The following is a 25,299-nucleotide window of genomic DNA, read 5'->3' on the forward strand; positions in this document are numbered from 1 at the left end:
CGCGCCGGAAGTGACGGAGCGGCGACGAGCCGGTCGCGGGACGAGGGCCCGCGGGGCGGCGCACGCGCAGACCCCGGGCTACCGTCCACCGGCGGGCGAATGGGGAAGAGCGCATGCGCCGTGGGGAGTGCCATTAGCACGCCACATGGCGGGGGGGGGATCCCTAAAGGCGGAGGAATGAGGAGCGTACCATTGCGGCGCGCGGGGGGCGTGGTCTCCCGGAGGGGGCGTGGTCTCGGGCGGGGGCGTGGCCTGTGCCGTTGCCATAGCGGCAGGCGGCGGCGCGGGCAGGCGGGTCCGTGTCGCCGCGTCCCCGCACAGGCCCCGGCCAGGCCCGGCGCCTCCTCGCCCCGGTCCCCCGGTCCCTCCTGGGGTCCCCCAGCCCTCCTGGGGTCCCCCAGCCCCGGGGGCCACTGTGCTGGGTCCCCTTCCAGCGACCTGTCCCCCGTAGGGCTGTTCCTTCTTCCGTTCCAGGCCTGGTGGCCCTGTCGCAGGCCGTCGCCCACAGGCCTGATCCAGCCACCTCAGCGGCATGGCGCACCTCCTGGGCCACCCCGGCTGCATGGAGAGCCTGCGGGCCGACCTGAGGGACCTGCAGGCAGCTATTGCCGACGTCTCCTCCCGGGCCGGGGCTGTGCGTTTCCCCTCCTGGAAGTTCCCCGATAAAGTGTCCTGCGACCTGGACCTGACAGCGCTGCTGGAGCGGTACAGTTATGCCGAGAACGACCCCGAATTCACCCAGCACTCCCACGTGGTGCTGCTGGAGCTGGTGATAGACAGGTGAGAAGGCAAAGCCAACCCCAGCCACCCCTCTTTAAAGAAGCTTGGCTGGCAGAGTGGCTCCTTCCGCCTGGAGGGAAGGGGATGGTTGTATATCCAGCCTGTCGAATGCAGCCAAGCGTTTTCGATGCTTTTTTCCCCCGCATTTCCATGCCGAGCAAGTGTGCTGGCACCTCAGGCTCGTGCTCCACAGCTCTACGCTGAGTTTTAAAACCCAACTCCTTTCTCTGCACAGAGCTCAGCGCTACTGGCACAAATGCTGGCCACAATGGAGTAGAGCAACCCACTGCTCTGCCCAGGAGCCAAGGGCACCTGGCAGATGGGGGCGGACTCATTAACTTGCCCACCAAAGCCTTGGAAACACTCAGGCAGGCCTGCGCCTACAGGCCTGGGAGGCAAAAGTGCCTTCTGCAATTTGGGTGAAATAAATACGACTCCGTTTTAAAAAATGAGCTGTTCCCCCAGAGCTGTTGGCCCTAACAATTAGGGTTTGATATGAGCAGCGTGGGTGCCCCAAATCTTTCGGGAGAGCTTAATTGCAGCCTCTCAGAAGTGGCTGGCTGCAAGCAGCATGCACAGGCTGTGTCCCAGCAGGAGGATTTTCATCCCACCAAATACTGCTCCATGGAGTGACTCAGGCTGGGGGGGGGTCACGGGAGCACTGATACCCACCCTCCTTTGTCAAACTCACTTTGTCCAGTGGATGGGGAACAACCTCTTTGCCTTGGCGCTGGCCCTTCAGGCTCACTGCGCACTTAAACACAAAGGGCTCTTCCCCATTACAAATACTCCGTTGCTCTAAGCTGTGTTTCGTTTCTTTCGAAGAAGACTGCTGCTGCTGCTTCAGAGCTTCACGGGCTATGCAGAAAACCTGCTCAGCAAGCAAGCCGTCCCCCCGGCGCAGACAGTGGGACCCTGCATGTCCGCAGGGCTGACCGTGAGGAGGTACTGGTGCAGCATGCTGAAACTGGGGGCCTTCTACCAGCAGCTCCTGGCCGAGGTGGGACATTTGTGGGCCCTGACACCCCACAAGCTGAGTGCAGGGATCACGGAAATGGCCCTTGCCTCACCCCCCCCCATGATTTGGACCATGCTGAGGTCACAGCCCTTCTCTGGGACAACCCGTGATGCACACGGTGGCCACGGCAGATGTGTTCCCGGCTCATGACCCTCCAAGTGCTGACCTGTGTGTCAGATGGGACACATATGTCCCGCACTGTCCCCTCCTGGCCTGAGCCCCTTCCCTCCTCTAACCACCGCTCCCAGCTGCTGGATCCATCCTCCTCCAGGCTTCCACCAGATCTCAGGATGGGCAAGCTTGGCTGCCCTTATGGCTTGGAAAAATATTCTCCTCCTGCCAATATGCTGCCCTTGCAGCTCTGCTGACCCCACTGTTTGTGGGGCTGAGCTGGCTCAAATCAGTGAAGTAATTTGTGGTAAAAATACTACGCCCCTCCCCTGCATTTTTTTTTTTTCCTCAGAATGATCCTTCTCATGGAAAAGTCTCACAATAATTCATCTGGCATAACCAGGAGACAGCGCAGGAGGTGTGAAAGAAGGGACGGTCACAAGAAGGGGAGCCAGGGAGCAGGTTTCACTGCTGAGGCTTCCATGTGGTCATGAAACCACAGCTCTGCGAAAGGAGCGGTGGCTGCAAAGCTGCCTGGCAGTTTGTAAAAATTCAGTTCCTCTGTACCGCACATCGGGGAGTGGGAAGAAAATTCATTTTGCTTGATAGTCATGTGCTTTGGTTGTAATGGAGCACAGTAAACAGGAAACTCAAGTGCTTGGTAGCTGTCCTCCTTCTCCTCCAAGCTCTGGGAACTCCTCTTCTCCAAAGAGAAGGGCTTGCTGCCCTCGTTGCCCCTTGGCTGCACTGATGTCCTGTCCCCACGCTTCACACCTCTGTATTTGGGGTCTTATGGATCATTTGCAGCCAACTCTGTTTAATCTGGGCCCTGTTTTTGTTCTGTGCTCTCTCCACCAGAAGAAGGCTTGCAGGAAGGAGATCCCCACGCTGCAATGCCTTCCCCAGGCTGGGAAACCTGAGAAGGAGCGCCTGAAACACTGCTTGCCTGACGTCTTGGAGTTAAGAACTTCCACAGAAGTTGCCCAGTCCACTTCTCTGTGCCCGTCATCAAGTGTCCGTGCACCAGACAGTGACGCCTCAGGCAGCTCCCTGCCCAGGGCTGCCCGCAGCATGGCCGAGAGCAGCCGCAGCATCCCCACGCAGACGACTGGGTTGTCTCTGGAACCCTGCGACACCTGTGCCAGTGCACAGGCCAGCCTCCGTGAGGTCGGCAAAGCCATCGCCAGCATCTGCCAGAGCCAGAACATCCCCTCGGCTCTTAGTAGGTTCCAGGACACGGTGGAGGGGACCACAGGGAAAATGACCCTCTCTGCAACGGATGTGAACTACTGGGCCTCAGAGCAGAGCAAGGACCTCTCCCGGATCAGCAAACACCTCCAGATGCTGCTGCAGCAGGTCAACCCTCTGAAGTCTGAGCTGGAGGAGTCAGAGAAGCAGAAGGACAAGCTGCGGAAACAGGTTGAGGACTTTTCCCAGTTGCTTCAGGTGGAGAAGGAGACCCAAGCGCAGCAGAGGAAGGAGGCTGAGCAGAGCCTGGAAGTAAAGAACAAAGAGTATTTAGAGGCTGTAGCCAGGCTGGAGCGGGACAAGGATGACCTACGGAGAGGTACGGTGCTGTTCCCAGCATCCCCGCCCAGGCCTGTGGGTATTTGCAGGAGAAGCATGGAGTCCATGGTCAAATCTTGTCCTACTACCATAAGCAGGGCTTTTGCCACTGATTTTGGTAGGCGCTGGGGCTGTTCCCCACTGTGAGACTGTTGTGGCTTCAGCCCAGCCAGCAACAAAGTGCCACAAAGCCGCTCGCTCACTCCTTCCCCCCTGCCCCCGGTGGGATGAGGAGCAGAAAATATAAAGAAACACTCGTGGGTCGAGACAAGGACAGGGAGGGATCACTCACCAATTATGGTAACGGGTGAAAACCAGACTCAACTTGGGGAAGAAACAAAATCAATTTAATTTACTACCAATCAAATCAAAATAAGGGTAATGGGAAGTAAAACCAAACCTTAAAATGCCTTCCCCCCACCCCTTCCTCCTTCCAGAGCTAAACTCCACTCCCAATTTCTCTACCTCCTCCCCCGCAGCGGTGCAGAGGAACAGGGAATGGGGGTTGGGGTCAGTTCATCACACGTTGTCTCTGCTGCTCCTTCCTCCTCAGGGGGAGGACTCCTCACTCTCCCCCTGCTCCACCATGGGGTCTCCCCCATGGGACACAGTTCTCAATGAACGTCTCCAGTGTGGGTCCTTCCCACGGGCTGCAGTCCTTCAGGCACAGACTGCTCCCAGTGCGGGCTTTCCCATGGAGTCACAGCCATCTTCGGGGGCATCCCCCTGCTCTGGCATGGGGTCCTCCATGGGCTGCAGGGGCATCTGCTCTTCCAGCGCACCTCCTCCCCCTCCTTCTTCACTGACCTTGCTGTCTGCAGAGGTGTTTCTCTCACATTCCAATCTCCTGCCCCACTGCAGGTTTCCCCTCTTAAGTATGTTCTCCCAGAGGCTCTACCACCGTCGCTGATGGGCTTGGCCTTGGCCCGAGGCAGGTCTGACTTGGAGCCGGGGAAGCTTCTAGCAGCTTCTCACAGGAACCACCCCTCCTGTAGCCCCCTCCACCGCTACCAAAACCCCACCACACAAACCCAAAACAGAGACTAACCCCAGACAGCGAGAGCTGGTTGTCCACATCCTGTCACTGCCTCCTCCCTGCTGAAGCACAGCACGATACAATCACTGGATGAAAAATGCCATTTTGCTGGTTCCTTCTTTAAGTTTTTTTTGAGGTGCTGTTTAATTAGTAGAGTTTTTGTGCTGCTTTAGGAGCTGCTCTGCTGGAAGAGCGATTCTCCGCCTTAAAGGAAGAGCTGGCTGTGAAGCAGGCTGCTGTGCAGGAGCTGGGTAAGGACCCCTGGGGCTCACTCAGCTGGCATATCTCTCCCCCAGCCTCGCTCCGATCTCACGAGTGTTTTACACCCACCTAACTCCTGGCTCCCCCAGAATCAGTCGGGTATAGCGCTGGTGGGAATGGGGGGAAAGGATGATCCTCCTTTGTTGCAGTGCCCAAACATCACCCAGCACCAGAATGGTCTCGTGCTGGTGCTGGTGGAGATTCAGAGGGCCACAGCCCTCCTGTCAGACCTGCCTCCCCCTTGCCAGGGCCTGTGGAGGGCCTGGGGCCCCCTGAAGGCACTTTATCTGGGAGCTTCTCCCCTCCTGCTGAGCCTGGGCCAAAGGTGCTGTGTCTCCCCAGAGGTCAGCAAGACGACCTTGCTGGAGGAGATGAGGACCACGATGGTGGCCAGGAGCCGGGTACTGGAGCTGGAGGAGAAGGTGGAGCTGCTCACCAGCCAGCGGGAGAGCCTGGGCCAGGAGCTGAGTGCCACCACCACCCAGCTGGAGAAGGAGAAGGCCAAAGTGGAGAGCACGCTGAGGCACCAAGAGGTACAGCTGGGCTTGCTCTCCCGTGCTCTGGAGCTGCTCTGCAGCCCCGCCGCACGCTGTGGGAGCAGCCTGAGCTCGTGGGTGCTGCTGCACGGTGTAAGGCTGGTGGCGAGCGGGTGCAGCAGCAGCAGCCCCACGCAGGCTCGCCTGCCCTGTACAGTCCCTGCAGGCCAAGCAGAGGGCCCTGCTGCAGCAGCTCGACAGCCTGGACCGGGAGCGTGAGGAGCTGCAAGCCAGCCTGGGAGAGGCCGAAGAGGACAAGGCCAGGCTGGCAGAGCAGCTGGAGGAGAGCCAGGAGCAGAGCAGGCAACAGCTACGGGCACAGCAGGTCAGTGCTGGCACCCAGCATGGGTCAGGGGCTCCCTGGGGAGCAGCTGGTGCGGGACACAGCTGTGCCATGGGGGTGTCAGGAGCCGTCCCCCACCCATGGCCAGAGTTTTCCCAGGAGGGGGACTCTGGGACCCGGTGTGACATTGCCACATTGCCACTGCCATGGGACATCCTTATCACATAAGGAAAGGGAGGGAGCTTTCCTTGGGGGGGGGTTCCAAGTACTCCTTTGGGACCCCCCTCCAGACTGTACCATCCCGAGATCTGGGAAAGCGCTCTGCAAACCTGACCGCCTCTCTGCTGTGCCCCGCAGGAGCTGCTGTATGCACTGCAGCAGGAGAAGCTGAGCCTGGAGCAGTCTGTCTCAGAGCTGCAAGCGAACGTGTCCAGGCTGGAGGAGCAGGCGCAGGAGCTGAAGGAGCGGGAGAGGCTCCTGGTGTTCTTCCCCGAGCTCCACGTCCCTGCTGAGATGCAGTTTGAGAGTGAGTGGGCAGCAGCTCCTGCTTTCCCCACAGTGGCCTTGTGCCTTTGGTGTTTCCCAGAGCTCGCAGGGGATCCTGCCGGCCCTGGCCGCACCATTATTTGTACATCACCATTTGTCCCACTGATAGCCAGGAAGGGCTCAGGCCCTGGGCTGTGCTAAGCCACTACCATCTTAACACACCTCCCTGCGTGGGTGCTGTTCATCCCACCTCTGGGCCAGGACGTAAAGCAAGGGCCAGGGCACAGGCAGAGCTTTGTTTGCCCTTGTGGTTTCAGCTGGCACGGTTTTGGGTCCCAGCTGCCATCTCCCAGGCTGTGCTGGTGCTCCCTGGTTGGGGCAGGCTCCTTTCCAGCGGGCAGCCACCCTGCCCGCGAGGCAGGAGGGCTGCTGCCAACAGCTCCGAGCAGGCGGGCAGCAGTGGGCCGAGCTCTGGCTCCCGTCGCGAGGACATCATATTTTGTTTGCAGGCACTGGGAGCTTGACCAAGGACATGGAGAAGCAGCTGCAGGCCAACAGCATCCGGATCAGCGTGCTGGAGCAGGAGAATGTGCGGCTCAGGTCTGCGCTAGCCAAGGTGAAGGCAGCTGCTGAGCAGGGCGTGCTGAAGGTGAGGCTGCACCCAAGACATGGCCCCTGGCGCTGTCCCACATCCCCTGGGGACCGGTTCCCCGTTTGTGTACCCTTGTAGAAAAGGCTGTGGGGTGTCTTGCACAATGTACCCTACAACTCAGCAGCCGCTTCCCAGCCTGCACGGGCCAGAGCTGGATGAAGCCACTTCCAGAAGGGCATGAAGCTGGGCAGGGGCTGTGATCCTTCGCTGCCCTGGGGCCTGATCCTGCCTTTGGGAGCTCACCTTAGCCTTGAGGCAGCTGAACAGGGTGTTCCCACCTAATGCTTTCCAAGCCACAGCGGCCAAGGCGATGCTGGGGCACTGCAGCATGCACGGTGCCTGCAACTAACGCAAGGCCACCAGCAGCCAGACCCAGACCCACTCCGGCATGTCCCCTGTGCCAGGCTGCAGCCAGGGGCAGCTCACGAGGGTCACTTGCTCCCTGGGAGCGAATGGCACGGACAGGCCAGGCCCGGGGGCTACTGCAACACCCTTCCCCTGGGTCAGTCCCTCCAGCTCAGCCCTGTTAGGTTTAGACCAGCTCTGTGGTTTTGGGTTGTGCCCACCCCATTTGGGCCAGGGCCTGGGCTCCTGTGCCACCGGGAGATCAGTCTGGTTTAACTGGTGTCGGCAGGAAAAGCTGCTTGGATGAGGTGCCCAGGGCTGGTTCTCAGCTCCTTTATATCGGCCCTGCTGTGGCCAAGGGGTGCGACTGGAGCTGAACACAGTGGGGGGAATTTCCCCCCCTCTTCTCTTCCCCAGCTCGTCCCGCAGACCCAGCTGTGGTCTCATCTCGGCGGGGAGGCCAGCGGGCAGGACGCAGGGTGAGTAGGAACACAGAGGAAGGGGCTGGGGAGCTTCCCTCTTCTTCCTCCCCTCTAACCGCTCCCACCACCCGCAGGCGGCCGAGCAGCCGAGGCAGCAGGGACAGCAGAGGGACGCACGGACGCGCAGACGAGGCCCGGCAGCGAGCTCCCAGCAGCCAGCGGCTGAAGCCGCTCTCGGCAGACTCCACACGCAAAGCTGGACTCTGCCTCTCGGTCCCGGCTGAGGGCCTGGTGCTCAATCCCGCCGAGCCAAGGGGGAGAGGCAGACCATGCCCCCCCTCCTCTCACCACGCCGGTGGCTACCGCAAATAAATGCTCGTGAGACTAAGGCAGAAATGAAGTGCTCAGCGAGCAGCCACCTGCCCTGCCCCGTGGGACCTCGTTACCTATTCTTTGTGCATCATAGAGGCGCGTTCCCTCAGGTAACCCGGTCTCTCTGCCCGTCCCGTCAAGCCTGGATGCAGTGGGTGTAGGAAGCCCCGGGAGACGGTCCCCGCAGCAGCTCCACCGGGGCTCAACTACCAGCTGCTCTCTGGCTGTCGCTTCGCTTTGTTTTCTGCAGGCCTGTGGCACCAAACGGGTCTGTGCAGTTTCCCCTGTTGTCCCTCTCTGTTGGGCAACGCTGTGGTTTGTGGTAAAACCGAGGGTGACGGTGCAGAGTGCTGGGCTGGCGTGTCCCCTTCTCCCTCAGCACAGCGGCCCCAGGAGAAGCCCTGCTGCAGGGACGGGGCTGGGGCTGTCTTTCCCCGGCTGGCAGCCGGAGGATGGACCCACGCACAGGCGAGGAGCCCTTGGCAGGGTGGGGAATGCTCCCTGGGCCTGCGGAGCAGCCCCTGCATAGTCAGCTGAGGGGGGCCAGGGACATCTCTGGTCGCTGGAGCTTGGTCGCTCAAGGCTAAGCTGCTGCTGGAATCCCCGGCACAGCTCTGACCGGACAACGCCTGGGCACAGAGTGAGTTAGCTCATGCCAAGAACCGTTCCCAGGAGGTGACTGGGATGTGGCCACACTGCTTGGAAGAGGAAGGCAGAGCTGGGCTGGGGATGAGAGGAGCCCGAGCCGCCCTTAGCTTACCAGCAGAGCCGCAGCCCGGGAAAGCGGCTCTCCCTGCACTGCCGGCAGCCACGAGGGCCCAGAGGGGCCGGGGACCACCGAGCCGCACAGGCAGGCTAGCCCCAAACCCCCCGAACAACCTCACGAGCCTCAGAGGGCAGCGGGAGCCACGCAACCCCAACATGAGACACGGCAGACTGTCCTTGCTCTGTATTTAATAGAGACGGACGCGTGCGATGCTGCAGCCCAGCAGCCTCCGTCCACGGCGTGGAACAGGAGCTGGTCAGGGCTCACGGCGAGTCCCCGGCTACCGCGGCACACCCGTGTTCGGTCAAACAAGCCCTGTGTTTGGTCTCCGCAGCTGACTTGTACCATCCTTTCTAATAAGTTAGTATAAATAAAGCGTTCAGCCCCCCTGCCCTCCCGCGGCGAGGTGGCAGGTCGCCCCACAGCCCTGCCAGCTCTCTTCCCGGCCGTGGCAGATCTGCCACCCAATGCAGCCACGGTGCAGAGGGGCTCAGGCCGCCCCGCTGGGCTCGGGCACAGAATGGTCCCAAGCCCACCCTGCCACAGCCACCGGCAAATAGAAAATAAAAATAAAAATAAAAGAGACTTAGAAAAATTACTATGAGCAGGGAAAGAGCGCAGCTGGGCCAGGGCTCTCCCGGCCTCCAGCTTCCATGCCCCCACCCCGTTACACCCATGGGTGCCCCCGTAGCTTCCTTTCCCGGCACCCACTCCCCCAGCCCCCCAGCACTGGCCGTCTGGACCCCCCCCACCCCTCTACTCACACCCAGCAGGGAGAGCCCCGAGATCCTTCAGTCTCCAAATGGCCGGGCGCTGCGACGGGCACAGCCGCGCCAAATCTGCTCCGGCAGCAAGCGCCGCTTGCCCAGCACCCCTTGCCCCCCTCCCTCTCCCCGGAGCGGCAGTGGGTCTGTCCCTGGAGCGCGTCCGTCAGGCCAGCTAGCTCTCCGTGCAGCAGTTCCCTGGAAGGGAGAAGGATGGAGGGCCATCGCATGGGGAGCCTGGGGGGAGGCTCCGATTCCTCCCCAGCCCTCACCCCGGCACAAACACGCTCCCTGGTCACTGCAGGGGGCACGGCCGGGCGCCGGTGCGGCTCTCACCCAGGATGTTGCGCTTGCAGAGAGGGCAGGTCTGCTGGAGGAGAAGCCAGGGGTCCACGCAGTCCCGGTGAAACTCGTGGGAGCAGGGCAGCACCCGCAGCCACTGTGGGAAGGGAACCAGGCGGTGGTATCATGACGGCAGCCCTGCCTCCATCGAGCTGCCTGAGGGAGGGGGATGATCCTCCGGACACCCCGGCCCCCGGCAAGCGAGGGGAGGCTCAGCCCCAGGCAGCAAAGGGATGGCACAAGCATGGGTGGCCCCAAGCGGTGACCAGGACAGGCTCCAGCGCAGCACCAGTCCCCCCCAGTCCCTACCTGGCTCTTGTGGAACTGGTCCAAGCAGACGGCACAGCTATCGATCTCGCAGGCCCGGCTCCGGAGTGGTTTGCCGGGATGGTACCGCCGTGTTTTCAGCGCCGACAGCCGCCGCCGAATGTGCTGCTTCAGGTCCAGCTGTGAAGGCAGAGCAAAGGGTCAGACCCCAGCCGCCGGTCTCTCTGGCGAGGAGCAGAGCAGAGACATTCCCACCTCTGCATCCTGCTCTGATGGGTCTTGCCGCGACTGGCGCTGGGCCTGCACAATCACCCCGGTGCAGAGGAGCAGGGCGATCAGCAGGATGGTGTTCCATAGCTGCTGGAGATACTTCTGCAGGAACAGCACCAGCGGGCAGTCAGGGACCAGGGCGGGGGGCGAACCGGAGACCCCCATCCCGCTCCCGGCCCTGCCACGGCTGCTGCTCCCACGCCAGGAACCCCGGCTCCGTGAGGAGCCCTCGCCGGTGCCGGCGCACGTACCTGGACCTGCGAGCTGTTCTCCCCCGTGCAGATGACCCCCTGCCACTCCCCGTAGAGGCCCCCTCGGGAGAGGCCGCAGGTCGACCACAGGGTGAGGGTCACTCCCTGCAAGGCAGAGGACGGCATTGCCGACGGCCGCGACGGCTCGCGGCGCTGCCCAAGGCCGAGAGGACCTGCCGCGCTGGGCGGATCACACGTGTCGAGGGGAGGAGGAAGCGCCGGCAGCTGCCAGCTCCCCTGCTCCCACGGAGCGAGCCTCTGGGGAAACCGAGGCACCGTCAGCTTCAACAGCCTTCGTGGATCTGGCTCCCGCTCCCTGCAGCTCAGCCTCCCGCATTGGTCGGGGAAGTTTGGCTGGGCGCAGCCATGCCCCTGCCCTCCCACCAGGAGAGAGAGGAGGAGGACCTACGTACCAGGTTCTCCAGCAGCACCGCCTGGTACGTGATCTTCGCCGTAGCCCGGAGACCCCTGTGAGCAAAAGGCGAGAAGAGTGTCAGTGCCGTGGGCACAGCAGGATCCGGCCCGCAGCACCCCGTTCCCCATAGGGACGGGCAGCCCACACTGAGCCGTGGGTGAGGGGGACCACTGGGGACAGAGGAACACACAGGGGAGGCGACAGCGAGACTCCCCCTTCCCAGCCGTGCCCAGCCCTCTGAGCAACCCCGCACAGGTCTCTCCCTCCCAGCACCGTGCCTCAGTTTCCCCATCTGCGATGCTATAGCAGCGATACCGATTTACCGCATGTAAGAAGGACCGAGGGAGTCCTAATACTTTAGGCGGTGGGGATAAGCACCGACAAAAGCGGTGGGGATGCCGGTGTCATGCTGATAACCAGCTGGTCTTGTTAATTTGTGCTGAGAGTCCTAAAGATCTTGGCCGAGGAAACTGTTAGCCCCTGCCACCACGTGGGGACCCATGGGTGGAAGGGCTCAAGCCCTGAAGAAGGGCTGGATCTGACTCAAACCCTCCCTGAAAATATGTGTCTCAGCCCCAGCTGGCCTCCGCACAGCGCAAGCTCGATGGCAGCCCAGCAAACGCGATGTGCTGTGTGAGAAGCCCCCCCAGGGCAGCCCCAGGCTGTGACAGCCAGGCAGGGGACCAGGCGCAGAGCTACGGCTCTCGCCCAGCCTCTCCCACTGCCCCAGCCCGTACCGCAGCAGCGCTCCCAGCAGCTTGGTGACGTTGTCCGAGGACTGGATCACGATCACAGGCTTGGCAAGAAGCTGGGAAACGTCCAGCTGCACAAGAAGGGAAAGCAACAGCCGTCAGCGGGGCACGAGACCGGTTCAGGGACCCACCTCCGGGACTCTCCTACCTCCCGGATGGCGTTCTGGTTCAGCGCCAGGATGAGCAGGGCTGATGCCCCCAGCACCAGGGCTCGCTTCATCTGCGGAGACAGAGGGCACAGGCTCAGAAGGCAGGACAGGCAGGAGGACGGGCAGCCGGGCTGCGCCCTCGTTCAGCTCCCGTCCCACGGCAGGGAGCAGGCAGCACCCGGTGCCTCTTTGCCCTGGCTGAAGTATCGCCAGGGAGCCAAGAGGCACTGACACTGCCCGGGAGTCCTGTCAGGGACACCCCCTGCCACCAAGCACAGGCCAGGACCCCCCACATCTGGCAAGGAGACACCCCAGGAGGTGCCCTGCGGGCTCGTGACCAGCAAATGCCACGGCAGCCCCCGGGCCAGGCAGAGAGGACCCCGGGCCGGGCGGAGAGTCACCTTGCTGACAACGGCGGCGGTGAAGGACTCCTCCTTGGCACCGCGGGGGACCTCGGCCGGCTCCTCGCCGACGGGCACCACGCCGATCCAGCTGTCGGCAGCGCCCAGCTCGGGCTCCGCGTCTCCCACCTGGGGGGGCACGGCAGCGTCGGTGGGGGCGAGAGCCTGAGGCTGAAGGCACCCCCAAAGCACCCCCACGTCCCCGAGTGCCCTGGGGAGCTGGGCACTGCGCAGGGACGGGGGACAGCAGCTGGGGTGGCACAGGGGACAGGTCCTGGCCCCCCCCCTCCCGCTACCCCCATCCCTGCCCGCACCCCCCCTCTGCCACTGGGTACCCCCGGCCAGCAGCACCCCCTCGCTGCCTGCCCCTGCCTGTCCCCCCCCGGTGCTCACTGTCTCCTGGACCCCACCGACCTCCCCACGGCCCCCAGTGTCCCTGGCCTCCCCACCAACCCCCAGTGGCTCCCAGTTCCCACTGCTCCCCCCCTCCCCATTCCCCTCCCAGTGCCCACAGCCCCCCCCACTCCCTCCCCACAACCCCCTCCCAGTACCCACAGCCCCCCCCCGCTGCGCCCAGAGCCCACCGGCCCCCTCCAGTGTCTCCCAGTGCCCCCCAGTTCCCAATACTCCCCCCTCCCTATTCCCTCCCCAGTGCCCACAGCCTCCCCACTCCCTCCCCACAACCCCCTCCCAGTACCCACACCCCCCCCCCGCTGCCCCCAGAGCCCACCGGCCCCCTCCAGTGTCTCCCAGTGCCCCCCAGTTCCCACTACTCCCCCCCCCCCGCCATTCCCTCCCCAGTGCCCAAACCCCCCCCCAGCCCCCCGGTGCCCGGTTCCCCCCCCCGGTGCCCACAGCCCCCCCCCCCGGTGCTCACCAGCAGCAGACGGCCGCGGATCTCCTCTTCCTCCTCCTCCTCCTCCTCCTCGCCCCGCCGCGGGGCCCCCCGGCCGCCCCCCGCGCCCAGCACGGCCCCGCGCAGCGTGTAGGAGCCGCCGGGCCCCGCCGCCATCCCCGCCCCGTTCCCGGCCCCGTTCCCCGGCCCGGGCCCGGCCACCGCCACCTCGACGCGGGCGGCGGGCCCCGACCCCGGTGCCGGTGCCGGTGCCGGTCCCGGCCCGCCCCGGCAAAGCGCCAGCAGCGGCGCCAGCAGCGCGGCCCGCACCGCCGCCATCGCCGCGCCGCGCCGCGTCCCGCAGCGCCGCCTGCCGCAGCGGAGGACCCCGCCGGGGGGTGCCCCAGAGTCCCCAGCGGCACCGGGACAGGGGACGGGACCGGGACCGGGAACGGGACAGGGACAGGGGACGGGAACGGGACAGGGGACGGGAACGGGACCGGGACCGGGAACGGGACAGGGACAGGGAACGGGACAGGGAACGGGAACGGGACAGGGACAGGGACAGGGAACGGGACAGGGGACGGGAACGGGACAGGGACAGGGAACGGGACAGGGACAGGCACTGGGACAGGGACCGGGACCGCGACAGGGAACGGGACAGGGACCGGGACCAGCACCGGGACGAGGACCGGGACCGCGACAGGGAACGGCACAGGGACCGGGACAGAGACCGGGACCGGGACCGCGACAGGGAACGGCACAGGGACCGGGACAGAGACCGGGACTGGGACCGTGACAGGGAACGGGACAGGGACAGGGACCTGGACCTGGACCGGGACCGGGACCGGCATGGGGATGGGGCAAGGACAGGGACCGGGAGAGGGACAGGGAGTAGGGACCGGGATGGGGACAGGGACGGGAACCGGCACCAGGACCGGGACAGGGACCTGGACCCGGACAGGGACCTGGACTGGGACCGGGATGGGGATGGGGACGAGGACAGGGACCGGGAGAGGGACCGGGATGGGGACAGGGATGGGAACCGGGACAGGGACCAGGACCCAGACAGTGACAGGGACAGGGACCAGGACTGGGACCAGGATGGGGATGAGGACAAGGACCGGGAGAGGGACAGGGAGCAGGGACCGGGATGGCGATAGGGGCAGGGAGCGGGGACCAGGGCCGAGACAGGGACAAGGGCCAGGAGCAGGATGGGCACCGGGACAGGGACAGAGGCAAGGACCGGCACCAGGCCAGGGATGGCAATGGGGACCGGGATGAAGACGGGGACCAGGATGAGGACAGGAACCGGGAGAGGGACAGGGACGAGGATGGGCAGCGGGACCATCACCGGCAGCAGGACAGGGACAGGCACCAGCACCGAGACTGGGACCGGCACCGGGAGTGGGACAATGCCAGGCATAGGGACACAGCCCCCCACGGCCCCGCTTCCCTGTGGATGCAGGGACACACGGGGGTACCACGGGGACACGTGTGCACACGGGGACACAGCCACAGGTGCACGGGGACACGTGCAGCCCCGCACACACCGGCACCCCCCATCCACGCACCCCACCGCCACGGCACACGCGTGGGCACGCGCCGACACACCCGAGTACCTCAAAATCCAACTGCCCCCCCACCCACCCGACACCCCTCGACCGTCCCCGTCCCGGCGGGTGTCAGGCAGTCCCGCCGATGCCACCGTCCTCATCCCGCTTTGGCCACGTGTGCCCGGCACATGTGCTGGCAGCAGGGATTTGCCGGGAGGATTAGCCACCGCCCGGGCCCCGGCGTTGACCTGGTTTTGGCAGGGGCCACGCCAGGGATGGCGACTCGGTGCCGTGGCTCCCCAGCTCCTACGGCTACTGGACGTCCGCGGTACGGGTCTGGGTGCGCCCCCGGTGTCCCCCATGTCCCCAACCGTGTCGCAACTGCGGGGGTTTAATCGCAGGGCGGGCAGGGCCCCTCCGCCCACGGCCGGCAACCGGAGCCGGTTTAACCGCACGGCAAAACATCCCTATTGCCACGGGTTTGGCTGAGCCGTAAACAACAGCCTGGAAGCCCGTCCGGCTCCAGGGATGGGCCAGGAAAGGCGGTCGCCGATGTGGGGTCCTGAGAGACTTCGGTGGGGGAGCCCAAAATGGGAGTCGGGGTGGGGGGGGGGGGGCTGCTGCCGTGAGCGCTGCCCCACGGAGGGGACACGAATGTGGGACCTGCCTCGTGGGACGCGCATGGGATGTGGATGGCTCTGTGGAGCACCCATCGGTTCATGGGGGAAGGATGGCTCCATGGGACATGCATGGCTCCTTGGGACATCCATAGGTCCATGGGACATGCCCAGCTCCACGGGACACACGCAGCACTCCTGGGAGGGGACAGTGGGGACAGGGGAACATTCCCTGGCTCAGGACCCCGACCGGAGCAGGACTGGGGGTGCTGTGGGACCCCTGCAGGGACCCCTTCTCCTGGCCAGGACCCCCTCCCCGGCTGGGGTCCCCCTCTCGGGGACGTCCCCTCTCCCTGGGGAGCGAGGGCCACTGTCCATGAACTGGCATTGGGAGGGTGAGCCCACAGTGCCCTGCCCCTACCCCGGTCCCTTACCCCCGTCCGCCAGCCCCTGCCCCTGAGCCATCACCCCGTCCCCATCTCTGTCCCCTGCCCCACTTTCCACCCCTGTTCCCACATCTGTCCCCTGCCCCCATCTCCCATCCCCATCCCCGTCCCCTCTCCCTGCCATCTGCCCCCATATCATCATTTCCCACCCCTGCCCCATGGCCCCATACCCCCCCATATCCTCCCCTACCGCCATAACCCCCCCATGTCCTCCCATGCCCCCATTTCCCCATACCTGCATAGCCCCCCGTGTCCTCCCATACCCCCCATTTCCCCATAGCCCCCCGTGTCCTCCCATACCCCCCATTTCCCCGTACTCCCTCATCCTCCCATACCCCCCATTTCCCCATAGCCCCCCGTGTCCTCCCATACCCCCCATTTCCCCATAGCCCCCCCGTGTCCTCCCATACCCCCCATTTCCCCATAACCCCCCCCTGTCCTCCCACCCCCTCCCATAGCCCCATACCCTGCCGTGCCCCCATATTCTCCATACCCCCCATAGCCCCATACCCCCCCACACCTCCCCCATACCCCCATCCCCTCCCGTGCCCCCCATACCCCCCCATCCCCTCCAGTCCCCCCCATCTCCCCCAATCCCCCCCGTGCCCCCCATCCTCCCCCGTCCCGCAGCGGGCGCTGACCGGGCGGGCGGTGGGGGCCGGCGGGCAGGGTCCAAGGCCGGCCGGGGCGGGCCGGGGCGGGGGGGGGGCGGACCGGGGGAGGCGCTCCGGAGCCTCCGCAACCTGCCGCCGCCCCGGCAGCCCGGCAGAGGCGGCGCATCCATCCCCCAGCCGGGGCCGGGGCACCATGAGCGGCCGCGTCGGGGACCTCAGCCCGCGGCAGGCGGAGACGCTGGCCCAGGTGAGCCGGTACCGGCGGCCGGGGGATGCTGGGGGGGGGGGTTGCGGGGCCCCCCCGAGGCTCTCCGGCATCCGCTGCCCTCCGCCGCGATGGGCATCAACACCCCCCCCCACCCCGCCCCGGTCCCGGTCCCGGTCCCGGGGTGCTCCCGCTGCCCCATCCCAGCGCCTCCAGACCCCCCGCCCGCAGCACAAACCCACCGGCTGAGCCCCCCCCGTGGTGCTGCCCACTGGGGAAGGAGCGTCCTGGGTGGGTCCCTTGCGGGGGGGGGGGGGGGGGGTGTCTCACCGGCTGCACCATCCCACCGGTGGCCCCCCGGGACCGGGCACCGTCGGCGAACCCCCCCATCCCTCTCCCATCCTTCCCGCCGGTCCCGCCAACGGGTGGGAAACCTCCCGCCCCACCGCCGGGCTCCCGGGGCCGAGGATGCCCGGCCGAACCGGTGGCGGTCACCCACCATGGCGGCCGTGCCACCCAAGGCCACCTCCGCCACCTTCGCCGGCACCTTGCCGGGGCGCCAGGCGTTATCCGGGTTTATTCCACCCCAGCGAAAAGGGCAACGCTGGCGACTTTATCTTATCGCTGCCTTTCCAACCCAACCCAAACTCCAGCCGCGGGCGATGACCCCAGCGGGGGCTGGGGGCCGGGGGGCAGGAGCAGGCACAGGGCACGGAGCCGAAAGCCTCCCGATGCCAAGGCGGCGACGGGTGGGTGAGAAAGGCGAGCTGCAAAACCCGTCCGCCAGCACCTTGTTTTTCTCAGGGTGAAGAAGCTAATCCCGGGTTTAATTACACCTAAATTCAGCGGGAGATAATCTAATCAGCCTCATTAAGGGGAGGTCCCGGACTGGTACGGAGATTTGGGCCGTACCCTGGCCGGGGTGAACGGAGCCGTGTGCCGAGGGTGCCCCGGCTCCCCCAAATCCCCCCAGTTCTGCACCCTGCCAGGGGGGCTGTGACTCGCTGGGGTGTCGCTGGAGCAGGGGGACACGTGGTGACCACCCGGTGACCGGCTCCATCCCAAAGGATGCCACCGGTGATGGAGAACAGCCGCTCGTCATGGCTGCACGTGGTGGCAGGGACAGGGCGCAGGCTGTCCCTTCTCTCCTGGGACAGTCTCAGTCCTGGCTGGGACTTTTTTGGGGGGGAGACAGGGAGGGGACAAACCTCCAGCCTTGGGGCTTTTGGGGTGGGAGCAGGGACCCCTCCGCCAACAGTCCCTCTTCTCCCCACAGTTTCGGGAGAACCTGCAGGACGTGCTGCCCTCCCTGCCCTCCCAGGACGACTATTTCCTCCTGAAATGGCTCCGAGGTAACCCCAGGGTGGGGGGGGACACGGTGGGGGGGGGGGGGTTGAGAGACCCCATGGGGGGGGCTGTGGAGGTGGAGCCGGGGACGCTGGCGGCAGGGCTGAGCTCTCTGCTCTCTTGCAGCCCGCTGCTTCGACCTGCCCAAGTCGGAGGCGATGCTCCGCAAGGTGAGAGGGGCACCGTGCTTTTTGGGGGGACCCCACCAAACTGCCATCAAGCTCCCAGTCGTCACCTGGGGTGGGACAGCACGCCGTGGGCCACCGGCCCAGCCCCTCTCTCCCAATAAGGGTGATCTGCCCATGGGGTGCACCCCATCCCACGGGATGGGGGGGTCCCCACATCCCCTCACCCCGGCTTGCTCTGCCCGCCCCTCGCAGCACCTCGAGGTCCGCAAGCACATGGACGCCGACAACATCATCGCCTGGGAGGCCCCCGAGGTGGGTGTCCCCAGCCCCGGGGTGGGCATCACCGGAGGGGACTGCGTCGTGTCCCCCGCCCCGGGGAGGGGCGCACGGTCGCCCTGAGCCCCCCGCACTCCCGCAGGTGATCAGAAAGTACATGTCGGGGGGAATGTGCGGCTACGACCGGGAGGGCAGCCCCATCTGGTACGACATCATCGGGCCGCTGGACGCCAAGGGGCTGCTCTTCTCCGCCTCCAAGCAGGACCTGCTCAAGAACAAGTTCCGCGACTGCGAGGTGCTGCGGCGAGAGTGCGAGCAGCAGAGCAAGAAGGTGGGTGCCCGCCTGCCCGTGCCCTGCCATCCCCACCAATCCGTGTCCCGACCAGCCCCAAGACCACGTCTCTGCCAGCCCCGTAAGTCCACGTCTGGTCCATCCCCACCACCCAATGTCCTCCCCAGCCCCATAAGTCCATGTCCTGTCCATCCCCACCACCCAATGTCCTCCCCAGCCCCATAAAGTCCATGTCCTGTCCATCCCCACCACCCAATGTCCTCCCCAGCCCCATAAGTCCATGTCCTGTCCATCCCCACCACCCAATGTCCTCCCCAGCCCCATAAAGTCCATGTCCTGTCCATCCCCACCACCCAATGTCCTCCCCAGCCCCATAAAGTCCATGTCCTGTCCATCCCCACCACCCAATGTCCTCCCCAGCCCCATAAAGTCCATGTCCTGTCCATCCCCACCACCCAATGTCCTCCCCAGCCCCATAAAGTCCATGTCCTGTCCATCCCCACCAGCTCATGTTCCCCCCGTCCCGTGTCCCTGTCCCAGCACCAGCCCGCGATGCCCCTTCTCCCCACACCAACACTTGGGAGGAGGTTCTGGCCGGGGGGGACCAGCCCGTTGGGGACCAGCCCCCCCCCCTCCATGGGTCCCTGCAAGGGTCGAGCACCACGTAAGCCCCCCCGCCTCGTTCCTCCCATCCCAGCTGGGAAAGAAGATCGAGATGGTGCTGATGGTCTACGACTGCGAGGGCCTGGGCTTGAAGCACCTCTGGAAGCCGGCTGTGGACACGTACGGGGAGGTGAGGGGCTCCCTGCCCGACTCCCCCCCTTCCCCGGCCGGGGACCGTGGCCATCCCCAGGCTGCGGCGGTGACGCAGGGATCCGGGCTGACTCATGGCCCTGAGGGATGATGCAAGAGCAGGTCCCTGCCGGTGCCCCGCAACCCCCCGGCGTTTTGGGGTGGGGGTTCCAGCCTGCACCCCGCCACGCTCCCTCCGTGCCCTGGTGGATACGTGGGATGGGAAGATGACCTGAAGCTCTCCCCGTCCTGCAGCTCCTGTCCATGTTTGAGGAGAATTACCCCGAGTCCCTCAAGCGCCTGTTTATCGTGAAGGGTGAGTTCGGCCCCAGGCTCCCGCTCCTCCTGGCTGGGTGCTGACCCCCACCCTAACTCCCTAACCCTCTGTCCCCCCCCCAGCCCCCAAGATCTTCCCCGTTGCCTACAACCTCGTCAAGCACTTCCTGAGCGAGGACACCCGCAAGAAAGTCGTGGTCCTGGGATGTGAGTCCTGACCCCCTCCCCGGGGTGTCCCTGGCTAAGGGGGGGGGTGTGGCGGAAGCCTAAACCGGGGTGCCACGTCCCCCTCTGCTTTCGTCCCACCCAGGGTTGAAACCCCAACCCTGGGGGGCGGGGGTCCCCAGGCTGGGGCTCCCCGCAGGGGTCACAGCCCCCCAAACCCCACTGTCCTCCACCCCACCAGCCAACTGGAAGGAGGTCCTGCAGAAGTACATCGACCCCGAGCAGATCCCGGTGGAGTACGGCGGCACCCTGACGGACCCCGACGGGGACCCCAAGTGCTCGAGCAAGGTAAGAGAACCCCCTCCCCGGGTTCCTCGGGGGTGCACGGGTGGTCCCCCCATATCCACGTCCACCTCCATCCCCTTCCAGATCAACTACGGGGGGGACGTACCCCAGCACTACTACGTGCGGGACCAGCTGGCGCAGCAGTACGAGCACACGGTGGTGGTCAACCGCGGCTCGTCCCACCAGGTCGAGTACGAGATCCTCTTCCCCGGCTGCGTCCTCAGGTGAGGAGGGGGCTCCGCGCCACGGGAAAGCGGGGGGGGGGACACACACACACAACACAACGGCGGGCGTCCCCAGCCCCGCCGCCGGACCCCACCGTCTCTTTTCGGCACAGGTGGCAGTTCAGGTCGGAGGGAGCCGACGTGGGTTTCGGGGTGTACCTGAAGACCAAGATCGGGGAGCGGCAGCGGGCGGGCGAGATGACGGAGGTCTACCCCAACCAACGCTACAACTCCCACATGGTGCCCGAGGACGGCTCCCTCACCTGCTCCACGCCCGGCATCTGTGAGTGCGTCCCCCTTCCCCGGGGCGTTGGGGGGACCCCCCCCCCCGGGGGTCCTCCCCCGTCTCCCTGACACCCACCCCCCTCGCCCCACCTTCCCGCAGACGTCCTCCGCTTCGACAACACCTACAGCTACCTCCACGCCAAGAAGGTGAGCTACAGCGTGGAGGTCCTGCTGCCCGACGCCGCCTCCGCCCAGCACATCCAGAACCTGGGGGACAAGCTCAGCGAGGTGGCCCTCAACCACAGCCCCTAGCGACGGCCCCCCCCCCACGGCCCTGGGTCGCGTGTGTGTGTGTGTCCCCCCCCGACACCGCAGGGGACCCCGATGTCCCACGGCCGGGCAGGGCGGCTGCTCCGTGCCCCCAGGATGGCCGGCTGCCCCCCGCCCCAGCATGATGGCTGGGAGGATGGAGAAATTGGGGGGGGGGGGGGGGCTGAGCCCCCCGAGCTGACGGTCCAAGGTGGGGGGGGGGCTGAGCAGGGCCGGAGCAGCCGGGGGGTGTGTGTGTGCGTGTGTCCCCCCCACCTCTCTGTGCCTTACGTGGGTCCTGTGCCCACCCGCTGCTGCGTGGGGTGGGGGGAGTAAAGGGATGGACTGAGAGCTGGGTCTCCGCTGGTTTCTGTATTCCCCCCCCCCCCCCCGCCCCGAACCGGCCCCCGCTGACCCCTTTGCTGCCACAACCGGGCCTGCTGCCCCCCCCCCCCCCCAACCCCAGCCCCACAGCCGCCCCCCTCAGCCCCACGGCCGGGCCCACCGCCCCTCTCCCGCCCCACAACCGGCCCCTGCGGACCCCCCCCCCCCCAACCCCGCAATTCAGCCCCGGCCCCGCATCGCGCCCACGTGACCGCCGGTGACCGCCGTCACGTGGCCGGCCAGGCCACGCCTCCCCCCGCCAGTCGCCGCCGCCATCTCGCGATTCCCGCCCTGCGCCGGCGCGCGCGGCGGGGCGGGGCTCGGTGACGCGGGCTCGAGGGGGCGGGGCGGGCTCGGGCGGCGGTGGCGGGAGCGCACGCGCGCCATGGGGGCGGCGGAGCCCGACCGTTACCGGGACACGTGGGTCCGCTACCTGGGTGAGCACCGGGAACCGCGTGGGATACCGGGCACTGACACCGGGCACCGGCCACTGACACCCAGCACCCACACCGGGCACCGCGTCGGGTACCGGCCACTGACACCCAGCACCCACACCGGGTACCGGTACTGTACACCGGGCACTGACACTGGGTAACGGCACTGCACACCGGCACCGATACCGGGCAACGGTACCACACACCGGGCACTGACACCGGGTATCGGCACCGGTACTGGCACTGCACACCAGGCACCGACACCGGGTACCAGCACCAATACCGGATACTGGCACCATGCACCGGCACCACACACAGACACTGGGCACCGGGACCGGTCACTGTCACCGGGACCAGCACCGCGCACTGTCACTGGTCACCGACAGCCCGGCTGTCCCGGTGGCAGCGGGGAGTCCAAGGTGACCCGGCTGCTCCAAACCCCCCCCCCCCCGCCCCGTGCAGGATCCGTCCCTGCTTCCAGCCCTCCCTGCTCCCGGTGGCACGGGGACACCCCGGGGGGGGGGGGAAGAGGGGGACGGGGGACACACACGGCCAGTCCCCGGCCCCGCTGACCCCCCTCCTGCCCCCCCAGGTTACGCCAACGAGGTGGGCGAATCCTTCCGCCCGCTGGTGCCGGTACCGGTGGTGTGGGCCAGCTACGGCGTGGCCACCGCCTACGTGACGGCCGATGCCATCGACAAGGGCCGGAGAGCCGCCACCGTGAGTGTCACCCCTTCCCCAACCCCCCCCCCCCCCCCCAAACCGCTTCCCCCCTGCCCTCCACTGACCACCACCCCCCCCCCCCGTGTCCCCCCCCCAGGCCCACGCGCAGGACCCCGCACAGGCCACGCGGGTGGGGGTGGCCGTGGTGGACACCTTCGTCTGGCAGAGCCTGGCCTCGGTGGCCATCCCCGGCGTCACCATCAACCGCCTCTGCGCCGCCTCGCTGGCCCTGCTGGGCACCCTCACCCGCTGGCCCCTGCCCCTCCGCCGGTGGACCACCACCGCCCTGGGGCTGGCCGCCATCCCCGTCATCATCACCCCCATCGACAGGTAAGGGGGGGGGAACGACACACACCCCCTTGGGGACAAGCGGGTACCACAACCCCATCCCCGCATCCCAGGCCAGAGGGATGGAACGCTGCTTCTCCCAGGGGAACCGGTCCCAGTACGGGCTCGGGGCTGAGTGGGTGGCGGGGGGGTCCTCATCCCAAAGGGGCTTTGCCGGGGTCTGGCTGGGACACAGCCCCGCAGGGATGGAGATTAGCAGGAGCCGGGCGCTGAGCCGGGGATTAGCGAGGTGAGGCTGCCCTAAGCCTGGTTTTGGTAGGGCTGGGGCCTCAGGGACATTAGGGACAGCCCCAGCCAGCCCCCCACCATCACGGCCAGTTAACTGTACCCCAGGGAGCCCCCCGGGACCCCGCTGACCCCCTCTCCTGCTGCAGGACTGTGGATTTCCTGATGGATTCCAGCCTCCGTAAGCTCTACAGGGCACCAGGAGAGCCCCCGGCCCCACACTGAGTCCCCCGCGGTCTGGGGAAACCGAGGCACGCTGCTGATTTTGGGGTGCTGTGACCCATCTACTGTGAACCCTCGCTCCGGTGACGTCGCTGGAGCGGCCACCCTGCCCCACGGCTGGTCCTAATAAACCATTTCAAGCCTGACCCCACACTGGGTGATGTTTGGGTACCGCGGCCATGCCAGCGCTGGCAGGGACCCATTGCCATGTCCCCTCCTGGGGGGGGACAGACATGGGTCTGGCTGGGACCCCAGTCCTGGGGGATCTCCACCATGGGATGGGGGGGGGTCCCTGCACTCCCAGAGCAGCCCTGAGCACCCCACCACCACCCCCCAGGTCCTAGCTGGAACACCTCCAATCCCTCCACAGCCACTACCAGCCTCGTGGGACATCCTGGGGACTGGCGCCAAGGAGCTGCCACCCCATCCAAGACCTTCTGTGGTGCCTCCAGGGACCCAAATCCCCCCCCAGAGAAGAGGCACCAGCTCCAGCACCATGGGCTGGGGCCATACCACTGCACATAGAAGCCACATCTCCTGGTGCCAGGAGGTACCACCAGGAGAGGTGGCCGTCAGATGTGGTGGCACGGCCCCAGCCCATGGTGGCATCCAGCTGGTACCACCAGGAGAAGCTTTAGAGAAAAGAAAACCACCTTTTATTGGGGAGGAAGGGGGTCACCGGCTCACACCAAGCCCTACACCAGGCTGCGGTAGTCTGGACCCACCTCACCCCGTTTCTCCGGCTCCTTGGGGCCCAGGGTCCCCACCACGCTCTGCAGCTCGGCGTAGAAGGGACACCACTGCCTTGGCCGCTGCCGTCCCCGCCAGCGCCTGGCGGCCAAGGCCAGCCCCAGCAGACCCCCCACCAGGGCGGCTGCCACCAGGGTGCTGCCCACCAGGGCCAGCCCGGCCAGCAGGAACCTCTTCACCGTGCGGCACGGTGCTGGGGATGGCAAAGGAAAAAAAAAAAAAAAAAAGGAAAAAAAACCCCAAAACAAAATAGGGGGTTCAGAGGTTGCTTTGGCACTTGGGACGGTGGGTTTGGGGCCACGAGGAGAGGGTTGGGGGTGTCTGCTCACCTTCATACCATGGCACCTTCTCCTTCTGCACCAGCAACGGTCCAACCATCTCCCGGTGGAGTGTCCCCTCTCCCAGGAACCCTGTAGGAGGACATGGCCAATAGAGCCTGTCCCAGCCCCACAAATACCACCACCCCCCTCCCAAGACCCCAAAACCATGTGTGGGGCCACCACATCCCAGCCCTGGTACCTGGCAGCTCTCCGGGGAGGGTGTCACCAAGGGGACAGCCGGTGTCACAGCAGTGGCACAGGGTGCTCCGGGAAGGGTCCTCTGCATTGTGCCAGCTGGGAGGAGAGGACAGAGCTGAGGGGGTCCGGGGGTCCCCAGCCTCCACCACAAGACCCACATGGTGCCATGCCAGCAGGTGCCTCCAGGTCTTGGCCACCCTAGAGAAGATGCCCCCCAGGTGACACCAATCACCTCCCCAATTCATCTGCACCAGGAGGGAGCCAGGACTTGTAGTGGTGCCACGTGGCTACCACAGGAGAAGAGGTGGCATCCAGACCATGATGGGGTGGCTTGGTCCCCCAGATGGGTCCCCTTGACAAGTGGCTTCTAGTCCCAAAGCACCCACGGGTGCTCGTGTCCTGGGGCACTGGCGGGGAGCCTGCACCGGGGGCTGATCTTACCTGGCTGTGGCTTGGCTGTAGAAGCAGGACCTGGCACCGTGCCCCCAGGCACCGGTGGGACCCCACGCCATCAAGAGGCAGTGCACGTAGATCTGTCAAGACACCAGCCCCGGGCAGGACATGCCACCACCAGATCCTTCCTCGGGGACCCTGCTCTCTCCTCCCACCCAACCCCGTGGGGTTGAGACCACCCCAGCGGGGAGCAGGCTGTCCCAGGAGGGATGGTGCTTTGGGAGCACCAGGTCATCACCTGTAGGACCTCCGTCCCACCACTGAGGACATCACCCCCACCTCACCTCCTCCTCCTCGGGCTCATCCTCCAGCACGGGGGCCAGGACGGTGAGCTGGAGGGCAGAC

At 65.8% G+C, this 25,299-nt stretch overlaps 4 protein-coding genes across 8 annotated transcripts; 3 read left to right on the forward strand and 1 right to left on the reverse strand.

The window, feature by feature from the left end:
* The first annotated feature begins 285 nt into the window (after positions 1-285).
* CCDC157 (coiled-coil domain containing 157) lies at positions 286-7,892 on the forward strand. 5 transcript variants are annotated; one of them, XM_030025943.2, is made up of 10 exons: positions 286-780; positions 1,606-1,780; positions 2,768-3,476; positions 4,685-4,762; positions 5,115-5,305; positions 5,466-5,633; positions 5,949-6,117; positions 6,587-6,726; positions 7,492-7,553; positions 7,631-7,892. In XM_030025943.2, the coding sequence occupies exons 1-10, from the start codon at positions 533-535 to the stop codon at positions 7,866-7,868; spliced, it is 2,178 nt and encodes a 725-aa protein (XP_029881803.1). In that variant the 5' UTR covers positions 286-532; the 3' UTR covers positions 7,869-7,892. The 5 variants fall into 5 exon arrangements, with proteins under 5 accessions (XP_029881803.1, XP_029881805.1, XP_029881804.1 ...); XM_030025945.2 differs by having other exon boundaries at positions 2,771-3,476; XM_030025944.2 differs by having other exon boundaries at positions 1,609-1,780.
* A 910-nt stretch (positions 7,893-8,802) lies between these two features.
* RNF215 (ring finger protein 215) lies at positions 8,803-13,568 on the reverse strand. The gene is made up of 10 exons (XM_030025951.2): positions 13,123-13,568; positions 12,246-12,374; positions 11,844-11,915; positions 11,681-11,766; positions 10,942-10,996; positions 10,529-10,633; positions 10,263-10,379; positions 10,050-10,187; positions 9,735-9,837; positions 8,803-9,596 (listed from the first exon to the last, which is right to left on the reverse strand). The coding sequence occupies exons 1-10, from the start codon at positions 13,417-13,419 to the stop codon at positions 9,574-9,576; spliced, it is 1,125 nt and encodes a 374-aa protein (XP_029881811.1). The 5' UTR covers positions 13,420-13,568; the 3' UTR covers positions 8,803-9,573.
* A 2,860-nt stretch (positions 13,569-16,428) lies between these two features.
* On the forward strand, positions 16,429-21,248 carry SEC14L2 (SEC14 like lipid binding 2). The gene is made up of 12 exons (XM_030025950.2): positions 16,429-16,560; positions 17,795-17,870; positions 17,992-18,035; positions 18,246-18,305; positions 18,412-18,600; positions 19,259-19,354; positions 19,609-19,669; positions 19,753-19,836; positions 20,036-20,142; positions 20,224-20,363; positions 20,477-20,646; positions 20,749-21,248. The coding sequence occupies exons 1-12, from the start codon at positions 16,507-16,509 to the stop codon at positions 20,898-20,900; spliced, it is 1,233 nt and encodes a 410-aa protein (XP_029881810.1). The 5' UTR covers positions 16,429-16,506; the 3' UTR covers positions 20,901-21,248.
* Positions 21,249-21,590: 342 nt separating this feature from the next.
* Positions 21,591-23,379, forward strand: MTFP1 (mitochondrial fission process 1). Its single transcript, XM_030025557.1, has 4 exons — positions 21,591-21,718; positions 22,308-22,435; positions 22,536-22,768; positions 23,161-23,379. The coding sequence occupies exons 1-4, from the start codon at positions 21,667-21,669 to the stop codon at positions 23,234-23,236; spliced, it is 489 nt and encodes a 162-aa protein (XP_029881417.1). The 5' UTR covers positions 21,591-21,666; the 3' UTR covers positions 23,237-23,379.
* The last annotated feature ends 1,920 nt before the right edge of the window (positions 23,380-25,299 follow it).

This window comes from Aquila chrysaetos, chromosome 9 (assembly GCF_900496995.4).
Source record: "Aquila chrysaetos chrysaetos chromosome 9, bAquChr1.4, whole genome shotgun sequence".
Classification (NCBI taxonomy): domain Eukaryota; kingdom Metazoa; phylum Chordata; class Aves; order Accipitriformes; family Accipitridae; genus Aquila; species Aquila chrysaetos.